This window comes from Octodon degus, unplaced genomic scaffold (genome assembly GCF_000260255.1).
Source record: "Octodon degus isolate 3935 unplaced genomic scaffold, OctDeg1.0 scaffold00074, whole genome shotgun sequence".
NCBI lineage: Eukaryota > Metazoa > Chordata > Mammalia > Rodentia > Octodontidae > Octodon > Octodon degus.
This window is the reverse complement of record NW_004524650.1, coordinates 3,081,959-3,097,869: the sequence shown is the minus strand read 5'-3', so window position 1 is coordinate 3,097,869 and position 15,911 is coordinate 3,081,959. Positions and strand designations below refer to the sequence as shown.

General features: G+C 36.4%; 1 protein-coding gene across 2 annotated transcripts in view; it reads right to left on the bottom strand.

Annotated features, from left to right (window-relative positions):
* Dpyd (dihydropyrimidine dehydrogenase) overlaps nucleotides 1-15,911 on the bottom strand; it is a 978,184-nt gene that overhangs the window by 259,493 nt on the left and 702,780 nt on the right. For both annotated transcript variants that reach the window (XM_023720254.1, XM_023720255.1), the window contains exons 17-18: nucleotides 3,734-3,854; nucleotides 2,697-2,816 (exon numbers count right to left, since the gene is read on the bottom strand). In XM_023720254.1, coding sequence (XP_023576022.1) covers nucleotides 2,697-2,816; nucleotides 3,734-3,854 — 241 coding nt within the window. The remainder of the gene's footprint in view (nucleotides 1-2,696; nucleotides 2,817-3,733; nucleotides 3,855-15,911) is intronic.

The window sequence follows — 15,911 nt, the reverse complement described above, 5'->3', positions numbered from 1 at the left end:
AACTCTAGATAGATTTTACATCAAAAACAGTTTTGGAGAAATAAAACTGATGAAATCTTAAACATTAAATGAACCATTTAGCAAATTTTTGAGAATATTGACAAAATAACTACCCATCAAAAATAGAGCATGTTAACATAACTAAGAAAGGAATTTTATCAAACATCATTTATCCCAAATACATGCAAAAGATTCTGACAATTTTTTTGGTCTTTTTTATTTTCAAAAAATGTTATCATGTCATTAAACTTGATTCTCTAATATACTTATGAGCTGGGAAACAATGTTTGAAAAACATTTCTCGAAAGCCCAAAATATTTTTCTTTGAAACAACCCAAGTGATGTTTCCTAGCTGAGGTTCTGTCTTTGCAGGGTGCATTACTGTCCATAATTAGCTAAAGCATCTTAGAGAAGAGTGCTGAAAGGTGACCATTTTTCTATGGCAGAAAAAACTAACCCATATGCTGCACTGTCTTTCCTCTTAAGCAAAACAAAACTCCTAGTTGAAACAGCAGACATTTTATTCTGAGAAAAATATTACAAACTGCATAGTGGGCTAGAGACCATATTGGACAAAGAAATACCCTTTCCTGGTCGCACGAAGTTACATATTGTTATGTGGCTGTCAAAACTGAATTCTAGATTGTTTGTTTGTTTTTTTTTTTTCAAATATGATTTGAACAGCTCTTTAAGAAAAGGGCCTGCAGTGTTGCATGAGAACATTTGGGAGGATAAAAGCATTGAACTGTGATTTTTTTTTTACCTTGTACAAATATCTAGTGTATTTTGTGTGACTTTCTATATTGAAGCAGAATTTGAAGTTTTGGCAGCCATATTTGATAAATGAGAAATAGTATTTAGCCCTTTTCATATTTTCATCATCCCTAAATTTGAAATCATTATTATTTAATCCAATTTTACTAGGCTGGGCTTCTCTGTACCTTACTGTGAAGGCTCTATGTTATGGAATGTGCTACTATTTTAAAATGTATGAGCAAGGCCTGTTTAAGCTGCTTTACAAATTCTATTACCTTTAACCTGCAACAGGCATTCTTTTAAAGGAGAAAACCTGCTTTAATTTTGTCAACATGGAGAAGGGCTATTTTCAAAACATTGTTTAATATGAAGGAACTTAATATAGCACCTATTAGCAATGACGGAGTAGTCCTTAAACATATTATGGACTTTGTGTGGTTTGAAATGAACATTCCAGCCAGGCTTAGCTGAACTTACAGACTAAGTGAATATTTATATATAAATTTATAATCTTAGAATGGAGTTTTATGGAAAAGCCAACAGGCCCCAAGGTATAGCCGCACGTGTTTTCAGGTGCTGCTATAATTTCCTCTGTGTGTATAGTTACAGACTGCAACACAAAAGACTTTTTCTAATGCTGTAATTTTGTAGTTTTATTAGACTGAGTTATATAGTATGGGGGAATATTCAGAAACTGCAGCTTAAATGGGAAAATGTGAATGGTGTTACTTACATAAAATACTACCGCAATAGTTCTTTTATTAATTTTTAATGTTCAGCCCCCTCCATGACCTCCTTTATTCTCTCGCTGTCAAGATGGCAGGCTGGAAAAATTGAAATGGGCTGACAGAAACCAGAGTGTGTGTCATATCCCCACTCTGGAATCTCCTGACTTTCTGGGCCATGCGCTTACCCAGTCCACCTTGCTCTTCATTACAGGCATAGTTAACACCCCATTTGATAGCTCTTGATGAATGATAGTGGTGTAGGCTGTGCAGGTACTGCTTGTCAGCCTTTCTCTTTCTGATATTGTGGGACAGGGATCCAATCAAAAGCAGAATATAACCTTTTGCTGCTGTTGTTTTACCATAGCCCATGGACATATTTCATACGTTCACAACAGAACACCTCGCCATGGAAAGAGCTTTCTTTGCGTCTATCTAGCCTTTCCCACAAAGCACGTTTGTAGTCTGATTCAGCAATGAGTTTCTTGAACAGTGGGCCCTGCTCTGTTAAGCACGGCTCCCACTTTCTCTATCACCAAGGAGACTAATCCCCGTGCTAGCACAGTCAAGAACCCCACCGCATTGTCTTTGCAAGGCCAAGTGCGTGTTGTCACAGCAACAGAGTGCAGAGGGCAAAGAGACCGAATGAGACCTTGGAATTCAAACTTCTCTTGCTTTTTTTTCAAATTCAAGTGTTTTAGGATGAAAAAAAATGGGCAAAGGTGTGAGGTCTGCCAACGTCTCATCAGCCAAAGCTTAGATGTAATGCGTTATTGGTATGTTTGGGACAGCTGTGAAAACAGCATTGTTTGAAGAAGGTAGATTTAAAATTATAAGAGGCATAGAAAATAATTCAGCCATTGAAAAAGACATTACAATTAGGGTGCATATAGTTTTCTTCTGAAAGGACCTGGGATTAGCCTTTACTTGTAAGTGGCAAAATAGCCATGACAAAGAGAAATTCTCAAGAAATCACAGATGAGAAGAGAACAGAATTTGTGTCAGACTATTTTGCTGTTCCTTCATCTTGTACCAAGAGACATAATAACTTGAGCTTCACATTCAATCTGTTACATTTACTGTAAGTATTATGACTTGTGGACGGCAATATATCAGAATCTGTGATCATAAAAAGGCTACTTTTGCTTGCAACACAGTAAGCAGGTATCTCAGCAGCCTGCAAGGAGGCATAAGGAAGGAGAAGACAGCACCTACCTGACACTCCTCCATATGTAGTCTGCTTTCCAACACCAACTGCTGGCCAGGGCGTCCCGTCAGCTTTTAAACCCATCAGGCCCGACACTGTGTTGGTGGCTGTCACACCATCTGCACCACCTATGGAACAAAACACTTGTCTTCAGTGTTTAAAGCAACAAGGGTTAAGGGTCAATAAAATGTACAGAACCTAGAAAATGGACCCTACTTTCCTTGGAGTGCATTTTCTTTTCTTAAATGTCTGCATAAGTTTAATTCTTACAATCACAGTTAAAAGGTTAGACATATATAAACAATTTTAATGATCATGACTTTATTTTCTAAATTAATTGGGTGGATATATTGAGGCCAAATGTTTTGCATTCAGTGTTACTTCCCAAGTAATTTACAATCTCTTTGCAAGTCAGGGTGCAATTTCCAAGGAATATAAAATAAACATATGTGATTTGTAAAGTCATGCATTGACTGCATGATTTATGATTCAACAGATATTGAGTATATGTTTAAGGTAGTGTGCTGCACTGTCTAATATAAAGGAAACAGCAATTTCACAGTGTGGAATCTGATATCTTTCTTTAATCTCATAAGAGATTGAAATGCTACCACTGAATTGTTATATTATGATTTTCTTAATTTGGGAGTGGTTTGCTGTAAGTGCAGCTTCGCTTCATAAAATTTTAATCTTTGCAAAAGAAATGTTTGTTAGGACAAATTATAAATAATTCTGTGTTTCTAGGCTCAAATGGTAGGCCCATTTATTAGATAAAGTTAAAAAGTAAATATTCACTGAGCCAGGGAGATAGCTCAGTAGAATAAGCACTTGCCTGGCAAGCACAAGATCCTGAGTTCTATCCCCAGTACCGCAAAATAAAAAAGTAAATCTTTGTTTTTGAGTTCAAGGGTTAAATTCAATATTTTTCTTAAAACATGAATGAATCTATACCCCAATGCTTGTGAAAAAAGATATACATCAGTCTCCTACTTAACTCAAGTCAATATTTACGTAGCTGAGCAACTGAAACAAGTGTAGCTCTTACCTTCCTTTGCAGCTTTTGCGATGCTTACAATATCAGTGACATTTGGGGTCAACTTGGCGAAGAAAGGAACCTGAACAGCTTGCCTCACCCAGCGACAGATGTTCCGTACCAGCTCTGGATCCTGTTCAAATAGGTCAGTTAAATATAGAACATAATTAAAGAATTGTGATCAAGTGTGACTGCAGCAATAGCAAAGCTGGGAATGTGCAAGACAAACCCAACCTGACAATGAGCTACACGACATATTTCTCAAATCCCTCCTCAGTACTACACCCAGACTCATTAGGGAACTAAGGTTAACACACTTCAAGTGAACTGCAAATTCATCACATAAAGGTTAAATTCCTCAAGGGAGTATTTGGAAAATAAAATTACAAAGAGCCAAATGGAAGCACGTATTTCTCACTTTCTATCAAGTAATATAAGGACTGAAACATAAACTTTTGATGGCAAGTTCAGAAAACATTATGGAATTTCTAGTGACCTCACTGGTTTAAGCCTAATAAAATATATTTGAACTGCAAACTCCCGGGAGAATGGTATTCAATCTGAAGTCAGTTGCTTTCATTATTAGAAGACTTAGTACTGTTGAAATGTATTCAAGAGAAAATATATCTGTAACTTCATCATCGGTCTAAGTGTGCTATATACCATGTGCTAAAATGGAGTAATTCAGCGTGGATTATACATGAGCTGATCAGTGACTGCAGCTTACTTTTGTAAATGTTACCAAGATCTATGCAGCATTTTCAACACTCATCTGCTTGAAAGAATTGATCAAAATGACAAAAATGAAATAAAATATAAATTGCTAATTTTTAAGAGCAAGGAATAGACATTTTCCTGCGCCTGTTTCCTGTGATTTTTCAAGCTTTTATTTTCTCATGGGAGAAGTATCATTTAGAGGGCAAACACATATCCTTTCCATTGAAATAACTTAGCTTTAGTAATGTTCTTTGATTTCAACACATACAATAGTCCTTTTTTCCATTACTTTGAGAGCAAAATTTATTCTGACAGGTACTGATAATGTGCTTTGATAAATTACCTTAATATATGCAATAGCAATTCATTATTGAACTTGGTAATATTATCTTAGCAAGTTAAAATGTTTTTTTGAATAAAAGAAAAACCCAGGAAAAAATTAGACATAAATTTAAACTATGAAATAGTGGGCAAGTATATCATTTGTAATTAATATTTTTATATGTAAGAAAGTTGTTCTTTGCATTTTAACCTTTTGAATTCTTTAAGATGAGATTTCTAATGTGGTAACCTTTAGAAAAAAGCTTTTCATTTAGTTTTAATGTGTCTTGATCTGTCATCTGTATTACTATCAAAGTTATGTGTTTATTTGGTAAGATATTGCAATGAGTTAATTTGTGTTGATTGCTATCATCTCTATTCAGCAAAACTTAATACTTTAACAAGGAATCTTGGCTTTGGCTTGTTCTCTTTTCAGAACAGTAATTTCTTCATTAAACATAAATATTAAAGAGCACTATACGGAATGCTCTACAGGGCATATTGTGCATTATGAATAGTAAAATATGGAGACTTAGCTGTACAAATTCTAACTCATGAAAATGGAGATCTGCCCCTTCCCATGCAATGTTCATGAAATATTTATAACTGCTGCATTGGCATTATGAAGGCAGTTGCATCTTTGTGATTTTCATTTCTAAGTTATGAATTTCATGGGACTTAGGCTAGAAATGACAGTAACTCTAGATGATATAAATTGCATGTCCTTTGTGAAGGCACTCTTTAAGGTAGAATTTGACAATAATTTAAAGATCACTTGAATTGCATAATACACGGAAGGTAGTTGGACAGGAATTACAAAAACAAATTTAAGATTTTATTTGGTCTTAGCAGTATGAACACTAATAATCTGATAGTCGCTTCTAAGTGGCTTACAGTACTACTGACAACCAGGTCTTTGTAATTTACTTTGAACATTTGCCAGACTTTCTTTGTTGACTTTTTGGTACTTGACTTTTTTGAATAAGTGCTTCTTACTAAGTGGTTAGCAATTTGCAAATTCTTCAAAGATTTTAAATTCTGAAAAAAGTATGACTCCTTGGTATCCATTATTTTATTGGCTTGAATCATTTGTCTCTATTTGAAGTAGCAAGCTTTGATCCTCATCTCTCACCATGGTTAACCATATTCAGATAAGCATTTTGATCATATATGCACTCAGCTCGGTTACTGATTGATAATCAAAGCCAACTAATCACAATTAGATTAGCTGTGAATTTAAAAACAATTTTTGAGCATCATTATTGTGAAATTTGATTTCTTTAAACTGCAAAGTTTTGTTCGACATCCAAAATAGAAAATATTCTGATATAACAAGAAATGTGCTGTGCGTAGTAACATCATGAAAATGAGGGTGCACCCTTTGAGAATTAAAGGACAGACTGTAACTAGTCACATGTTCTTGATTTCTTCATTACTTGAACATAAACTTTTCATGCTAAACATAATTAACAAAGTTTCTGCCTCTTGACCTCAGTTTCTAATGATGGCATTGGAGAGGTTAGCCTTTCCTGATAAGTCAGTTTTCAAAACCTTGAAGAAATGTGAAAGTTGTACATGACTTCTAATTCCTCTCAATTTCCAGGCAGGACATATACAAAGGTACTATTTTCCCTCAGATAAATTGAGTATTTAATAATATCAACACTACAAAAAGGAAATAAAACACAAACAATTCAAGTTGCTCTTCCTTTTCTAGGGAACTTCAAAATATTTGTTATGTCAAGGAATGAAGAAAGAATAAAAACTTGATAAACACATTTTCAACTTGATTCTTCAGACACATCATTAGTTACTGAGATACATCAGATCTAGACTAAGTCTAGATAAGTTTAAGAAAAACCCAGATAGTTTTCAGAATCTAATTATATCCTAAAAGCACAAAATTTAAGACTATTTTACAAACAGTAGTAATTCTGAGGAGAAATAATGAAACACTGTAAGAAAAGACTAGAAGGAAAAATACATATAGGGGAAAGGAGAAGAAGGATTAAGAGGAGGGGAGCAACTGGGAAAAAAGAAGACATCATGAAGAAGTACTAATACTCTATGAAGAATGTTATCATTATGTATATGTAAAATCTACCAATAAATTTTAAAAATGTAAAAAATCATGCAAAATGAAACATTTTAACAAATCTTTCTATGTATACATTACATATAAAATCTATCTGGGTCAGTAAGTTTTCACTGACTTTCTATAGCTATCAATAATACCCAAATCTGAGAATGATTTGCAACTGCGCCAGCAGCAGTAACTGTGTGTGTGTTTGTGTGTGTGTGTGTGTGTGTGTGTGTGTGTGTGTGCGCGCGCGCGCGCGTATGTTATGGTTTGTATCTAAAGGACCCCCAAAGCCTAATGTAAATCATGGGGCGGTCACCGCTTGAGGAGCAGCATGTGGTTCAAGGGTGGGGCCAGAGGACCAGGGTGGTGCTTGAGGGGCGGGGCCAGAGAGGCATGAATCCTTAAACTGACAGCATGTGCCTGCCTACCCCCGCCACCCCCAGGCCTGTTGGCCTCTCTTAGCGGTATGGAGTGCATCATCCTGGACGCGGTAGTGCCCTAGCTTCTCCTCCAGACCCTGTAGCATGGGGTGGTGGTGTCTATGATTGAGACCACCTCGGGCAGAGAGGAGATGTTTGGAGAAGAGGGAGGCACTGATCCCGTCTCCTGAGCAAATAAGGCTCCAAGGTTTTGCTACATAATTGAGGCTGCTTTAAACTGTGAAACCTCTAGTAATTGTGAGCTAAATAAACCTTTCCTTCCCTAAGTTGGAGTGTCGGGTATTTGTCCCAGCAACGAGAAAAGAGTAACTGAGACAGTGTGTGTGTGTGTGTGTGTGTGTGTGTGTGTGTGTGTGTGTGTGTGCATGCTTCAGTGGCCGTTAGCTGTCCTGTATTCACGTGAGTGCCAAGATGCTTTCTGGTGTTGAAGCTTTGTGCTGTTATAAGCAGGAAGACATCGAAGCTGACCTACATGCAGTGTTAGCCCCGGGAAGCCAGTGGTGGTCTACATGAGCTGAAGAGACTGGACAAGGCTTGTAACATGCTAAAAAGAGGGAAAGGTTGGCCTAGAGACAAATTTGCCCAATTTGAAAATGCTAACATGGAGCAGCCTTGTGTCCACGTGCAGTTAATATGCTCTGAAAGAAATTCCTGTGAAACCCAGACAGTACAATAGCTAAACCCTGAAAGCCCAGCACTCAGCAATTGGTTGTTGCAGTAGTTTTCCTTGGCACATCTTATTGTTTTTAAAGCTTAAATTCTAAATTAAGGCCACAGGTAGTTCTTAATTCTTATTATTACTAATGTATTTGGCTATATGTTAAGGAGACTCTATATAAAATGACCTCCATCAAGGCCCTTAAGATGACCCCTGCACTGTAGGCAAGCACTTCTCCCAATTCCTGAACGAGTTGCACCTCACAGGCCTCATGCTCTCTGCAGAGGAGAACGTGCTGCAGGATGAGACTGTGAATTTCTTGATAAGCTAAATTACTAGTGAAATTTTTGACTTGAAGAAACATTTCTTTCCAATTTACCTGGTAATTTTCACACTGTACAATTCTTTTCAAAATGGATTTCTTAGAAGCTGGCATTTGAATGAATTCACTGAAAAACTTTACCAGATACAAAATGTTTTCCACTCAGGAACTCTAAGACTTAATTCACATGACACGACAAGAAGTGGCTAGCATTGTTATTATGTCTGCTTTCCTGATGGAAAGAACTGGGGCTCAGAAGATCAACCTGATACCACTTTCATCTTCTTAATTTTCTTTCCCATTATCATGTTCTAAGCCATCATATTCTTTAGCAAAATTTCTACCTAAAGTGAAATTCAGCTATCAGTTGTAAACTACAACTCTAAAAGACTTTGCCCTCATATATTCCTGAGAGACTAAATATATAGCTAAAAGAGGTAATAGGAAATGCATTTATCCTGCTATGTCAATAAAATAGGAAGAAAAGATTTAAGCCCTCCAAGTATAAGTATTAGTGAATGCAAAGACTGCATGTTGGAATGAATATATTTAAATCAACATATAATTTAGCATATGTCCTTTTAGAATTTCTTTTTATGACTTAAAAATTCTAACATGCATAAACTGTCAGGAAAACTTTCATAGCTCTCTTTAAAGGGAAACGATCAATATACAAACTCTACTCCTAATTATATATCCCAAACATAAGAAGACATACGTCCATACAAAGATTTTCACATGAAAATTCCTAACAGCTCTTAAACAGTAATTGTTTTGGTGCAAGTTCTCTCTATACAGCTCAGATTCCTGTTTCAGGAATGATACTCTTGTTTTCAGCCTCCTTAGTGCTGGGATTACAGGTAAGAGTGAACGTGTCCAGACTCCAATGCCAGTTCAGTGTGCCTAAGAGCAGGGCTGGCGCAGCATGAAGTGCCAGGGATCAAACCCTGGCCTCTGCACTTACCTAAGCAAGAACTTAGTCCACTGAGTTATCTCTTGGACCTTAAGCAATAGTTTTAATTTAGGAGCAATGGCAATACCCATCAGAATGTGAGTCAATAAAGAAACGGTGGCATATCCACACAAAGGAATAATATTCAGCAATTTAAAAAAATATTACTAAGCTATACCACAGCTAGGTATCAGTTTTTTTAATGTGCTGTGTTAAACAAGTACAGAAATAATATATGATATACAGGAGTACATTTATATGAAAGTCTACAGAAGAAATTCAATGCTAAAGGGCCACAATGCAGTGGATCCTGGTACTGAGGATGGTGATGGGGAGGTTTCCTGGGAAGGGACAAAAAAAATTGAGTGTAATGGAAATATTCTTTATTTGGTTATAATGTTCACATATGTAGATTATTTGTCAAAGTATGTTGAACTCTACACCTAAGCTTGTTTGTTCTATTGTAAGCATATTATACTGCCACAAATTGCATCTGATTTGTAAAAATAATTCTAAGGGTGTTTCTCTCACATACATATCCCCAATAAAACTTCTTTCCACATAACTCCATGGCTGTGTCTGATTCCCAAAGACTCAACACTACTAATATCATCTGCCATACAAGAATGCCAGCTAGTTTGCTTACTGATAAGGTTATGCAGCATGACCCTGAAAACCTCTGTAGATGGGGAAGCAGGTTATGTACACACCATTCTGACACTGTCAATAGGTGTTCATAACTGCTGACAAGCTGAGCCAAACTGAAGCTCGGCAAGCTTCCTAATCGTTGCTTAGAACCTGCTAAAAAGACCTCAGTGGGTAATAAAGTAGAGGCAGTTGCTTGCAACACTATGTACGGACTCATTTTGGGTAAGGGCGAGTACATACTTAAGTGTATAATAGAAGTTTTTATTCTTTGCTGACTTTAGGTAGCCTGGAGGTTTTTTTCTTTTTCTCTAAATGTAAAGCATTAGTGTAAACAGTGTAACAATTGATATTTTATACATCTACTTATTTATTCACTTATCTTGTGTTTTCTAGCATTTGAGTTAGAAAACAACCACAGACATAAAACCTCAGGATCTTTATAATTCCATATTGGTGTGAGTGTTTAATCAACCCAGGGAGGAGGCCAGCACAAAACAGGATTCTGCCTGGAGCACCCACCCTGCTGATAGGTACATTTAGAATGAGGAGAGTCTAGGGAAGTTATGCTTCTGTCCTGGGAGCTTGGTAAAATTCAAGCAAGAAGGAATTACTGCTGAGGCAATTTTAAATAACATAGCAGAGAAAACTTCAATCCCTGGGCAATGACTAGTTGCAGCTAAGGAGAATTCATCTATAACGTTGATACCGTTCCTTAAGGAATGTCTTGCTAGCTGTACTATAAGAACAGGGAAGATTTTTGTTGTTTGTTTTGTCAATTCTTTGGACTTAAACCACTTCGAGATGAAAATTATTTCTAGATATTAAAAGTGGGGTGACTTGGAATGTAAACGTGGAATGAGACAGATTTTAAATATAAACTTTTGTGGGCTGGTCAAATAGCTCAGCGGATTAAAGTACCTGCAAGCAGGCACAGGGCCCATGGTTTCCATCCTCCCTGGGCTCACTGAGATGGCAATTGAGACTGGGCGTGGTGGTGTGTGCCTATAATCCCACCTCTTGGGAGGCTGTAAACAAGCAGATCACTAAGAGTCTGATCTAGTAGTGAGACCCTGAACACTCTGTAGACCCTTCCCTAAAACATTAAAAAAAAATAAACTTTTGTAAGATACTCACAAGCTCTTAATAAAATTCAAAGATACTAAATTGTACTCAAAACTGAAAGCAATGTGACCTGAACAATCATTACCAATTTAATTATTTATACTCATCAGGTTGTTTATAAGAGTACGTAGGACAAGATGTGTGTTTGTGTGTGTGTGTGTGTGTGTGTGTGTGTATGTGTGTGTAAAAGAGAGTTCTCTCTTTTAAATTTTTCATGTATAAAGAAAAGGACAAGTCACTCAAAATGTTGGGGATTTATTACAGGTTATACAAGAACTGTTAATTTTTGGTAAAGGAAGATTCAATTCTCTGGGGACTAAGATTTCTCACACTGATCTTGTGTGAAGATGCTCTAAAGACCAGCCTTTCCCTTCATACTGTTCTCATACAAATAGTACCATGAAATCACAATGCTAATGAACTTGCTTTCAGTTCTCAGCATCTCCTTTTCCATTTCTTTATCTACTCATTGTCTTCCTACTTCTTTATTGCCTTTTTAATCCCCCAATTGAAGTTACAAGTTCTTTGCTCTAGAATCTATGTGCCTCAATATAAATCCAGAAAGAGAAGACATAACACCAAAAGTGTTGTTCCTAGTTTTCTGGTTGTCTGACATTGCATTTCCTTTTGTACACTGTGGGGAATTCCTTATCTGATTTGTTTATGGGACACAGAAAGTACCTCTGCTAAGGTTTGCTCACTACCTATTGCAACTAGACTTAAACCACACACACACACACACACACACACACACACACACACACACACAAAAGTACAGGATCTATGACTAGCTAACTGAAGCTCTAGTGAAAAATTCTAATATCACCATCACAACAGATTAATGTTTTATCTGTGTTGCAGGTGAAGTGGTGTCACCTAGCGAGATTCAGGATGGCAGTAGTAGTGTACAGCTGCACCACTGGGTGCTGTGGGTTAGCAGGACAAGTCTTGGTGCCAATCTCTAGATCCACTGTTTCTTCTTATATTAAAGCTTCCTATTTCTGCCTTGTCTGATTCTGTAAGACATCTATTATTTTGCTGAGAAACATTCTTTTCATTTTTGACAGAGAGAATCTGTTTCTGTGGTTTGCACCTAAGAAATGTTATGGACATTTTGCCTGATTTACGGCATCATACTTCTTAAGAGGGTGCTGCTCACTTTTTATTTTTTCTTTAAAAAAAACCTTTTTGTTTACTCTACAGATGGTTGTATTTTGCACAGGATACAGTATGTGGTGCCATAGGCTGTGATCAGTGTAGCCAGGCACACGCTTTTGTTGCACTCTGTGTACTAGACGCCATCTATGTCCATTTTCCTTTAGAAAGGAGTCGTGAACCTGCTCAGTGTTGGAGTAAGGCACTGATTTTGTCCTCAAAGAACTTATAGTCAAGTTATAACCCTGTAGGGCACTGAAAATTTGTTATAATCATTATAAATGACCTTTGGGATCACACTATGTCTCTACTCATCTATAAATCATTTAGGATTTGAATTTGTCATAATAAGCAAATGTCTACATAATTTAAGAGGCTTTTACAGAACTAAGTGATACATAGCAGCCAGATCCAGGAAAGGTTGATTTGAAATGTATTAAGAGTACCTAGGATTTCTTAAAAAATGGATATGTAGACAGAGAAGAATAATATAGCCCATAAGGAAAAATAGCTAGAGGCAGTAAAATGAAATTAAAATATGATCTCCCTCTCACTCCAAATACCTGAATGATTATCAGTTTGACAAACATCTCTCATTTATCCAAACTCAACTTTACACAAGTGCCTACAGGCTATATTGTTGATAAAACAGTTGAAGCATTCATAGGGGAAAACATTTTTAAACTGCTTGATACACAAAATCATATTAGTCCTAAAAACAGATGGGTATTTACCCTTGCAATATTCAACAAATTTAAAGTACCCAAAGGACTGATAAATTTAGATATTTTAATAGTTTGCATTTTTTTTTTTTACTTACAAAGGAGGGATATGATCAACTGCATTGGGTTATATAATTAGCATCTAGATGTAGAAGAATCTAACTAGGTTTTAATATAATCTAGACAAAGGCAGATTCCACTTTATAGATCACACTATATCACATGTTTTCAATTGCTAATGTGCCAAGATCTTAACAAAGAAATAGCTGAAATCACATATTAACGCACATATTTCTTATACCTTTATCTGGTAAGTGAAGGATCTGTGGAAATACATAAATATAGTAAATCTGAACTTACGTCCTTATTGGAATACTCGCAGCCACCCTGAAGCTAACCAAGAAGGCTTTATGAGCAGTAGCATTGAGTTATAAGAAACAAACATAAAATAACCCCAAATAGTCCTGTATTTGAAGTATAGACAAAGTGAATCAGAATGCAGCTTAAGAAGGGAGTAATTAATTGCTTCCACATATAGTTTTTGAGTATGTATGAGGGTTTTGGAGTTTGATAAATGGTCAGTGGGACTGACAGCTTGATTTGCCTGAGAGATTCCCAGAAGATAAGTAAAGTACTCTTTAGGGTTGTGTCTGGGTTGGTCATGGATCAAGGCCTGGAGTCATAGAGCTTTTGCCTGGCTCCATCTCTGCCGTGCTATTTCTCAGCTCTTAGTCATGGTCCCCAGTAACTAAGATACTCTGTTCTGCCATGAAGTTTTTGCCTCTGAAGCCATGGGCCAAACTGAATCTCTCTTCCCTTCAGTCAGGGGTGTCAGGTTTTTGCTCCACCACAGAGAAGGCCACCAGTAGAAAGACACAACAATGAGAGTGATTATAGTTGAGGGACACACAAAATGGCACCAGGAGGAGTAGTGCATATGGGACAACAAAGAGACAAAGACTACAAAAAAAGATATGCCACAATCTAAGTATTGGTAGCATAATGTACAATGGGAAAATAGCTATTGTATATCACAGCAGCAGGGAGACGACATAGATAATTATTCCTCTAGAGTTAAGAATCCTTATCCAAAAGATCTTGGCCTTACTCTTTAGACATTAACACATAGAAGGAACATGTTTAAATCCATGTTTTAGGAACATAACCCTTTTCTATGAATTGTATACATACTTTAGCATTTTGCTATTCAATACATTTAGAATGACAATATTTATATAAATTTTTCTTGTTATGGCGTACACATTTTTGGTGGACTCTGTACAATCTGTGGAATATGTAGGGTGAGAAAAAGCCTAAGAAAAGAGATCCATCATAGAAATATAATTTACTGAATACACAAGTGCCTATGAGTATCAGAAATTTCAAGCAGCCTGTGATGTCACTTTAGCTATAGAAACCACATACTTTTCAGATAAGGATACAGTAGATCTGGGAGAAGGAAATCCAGAGTAGCTCTACAGGTCCTAACTGCTGAGGACAGCAATTTCTCCAACCAAGTGATACATAAAAGGTAAGCATATTTGGGGGAGAAAACAGTGAATGAGTTTTAGATATAGTAGCTGTACTGATGTTCAGTTTACAGGATACATAGATCAAATAATTTGACTGAGAGTTAAGAGGAATTTGGCTTTTAAGATCAAAGTTTCAGAAAAAAATGTAAAGATGTATTATTATACAGATAGAAGGTGACTGAAGTCTTCTGAATGGATGAGAAGGTGGTAAAAAAGAGATTAACTTTGGGAATCACTGATATTAAACTTCTGATGCCTTGTGATGGAGAGAGAAAGACAGGGGGAGAGAGAGAGAGAGAGAGAGAGAGAGAGAGAGAGAGAGAGAGAGAGAGAGAGACCTAAAAAACTACATGTGAGAAGTGTAACTTCATTTAGGGAGATGTGGTTCAGGTAAATACTGTAGCGAAATCAGGTAGGAGAATTATGGAAAGGCAAACAATACATTACACCATTAGAGTCACTCTCAGGTTATTATTATGTAGTTAGAGAGAGACATAACAGATATAGAAAACAGATTGTAATATATATTTGCTAATATACTTACACACAGCAAAAGAAAACCAACAAAAATATTGTAAATCATGAAATCTAGAACCATATGACATTAAAAACATATGCAGTAAATATGTGAGAATTGTTTTCACAAATAGTGAAACAATTAGAACTAGTGACAAGGGTAAAGCGATCATTTGTCATATTAAGCAACAGTGCATGAAATATAGGTTCAGTCTTCAGTATTCCGCATGTGAAAAGGCAGTGTTCCTAGCAGGATTTACTAGAGAGGGTCTCTTCCTTCAGTGGTGGTGCTTGCCCTTTTGTCAAAGAAAAATAAGATAGGTGAGTGTGCCTGGAGTTGTTTCTGCATTTTTAAATTCTGTTCCATTGACTCTCAAGTCTATTTCTTTGCCAATACCATGCTTTTTTATCATAGTAACTTTGTAGTATAACTTCAAATCAGTGACTCTTATGTCCTCTCCCTTGCCCTTTCTGACCAGAACTGCTTTTTCTAATCCAGTTTTCTTTGATTCCATATGAATATTATGATGCTTTCTCTAGTTCTGTTAGGTATGATCTCAGTATTTTGATTTAGATCACATTAAATCCTTATGATAGGTTGGACACTACATTGGTTCTGCCCATCCAAGAACAGTGGATGTCTTTTATTTCCTGGTCTCCTCTTCCATCTTCCACTTCAGTGTATTGCACCTTTTAGTGTAGAGCTCTTTTACATCTTTCGTTAGATTGATTCGTATTTCATTTTTCTTTACGCTATTGTGGTTTTCATGGTTTCTCTCAAAGTCAGTTTGTTACTAGCATAGAGGAATGCTATTGATTTTTGAATGTTGACTTTGTATCCTGCTATCCTACTGAATTTGGTTATTAAGCCTAGAAGTCTTTCAGTGGAGTTTTTAGCATTATATATGTATAGTATCATAGTATCAGCAAATAATGATAGCTTAGCTTCTCTCTCTCTCTCTCTCTCTCTCTCTCTCTCTCTCTCTCTCTCTCTGTGTTTCT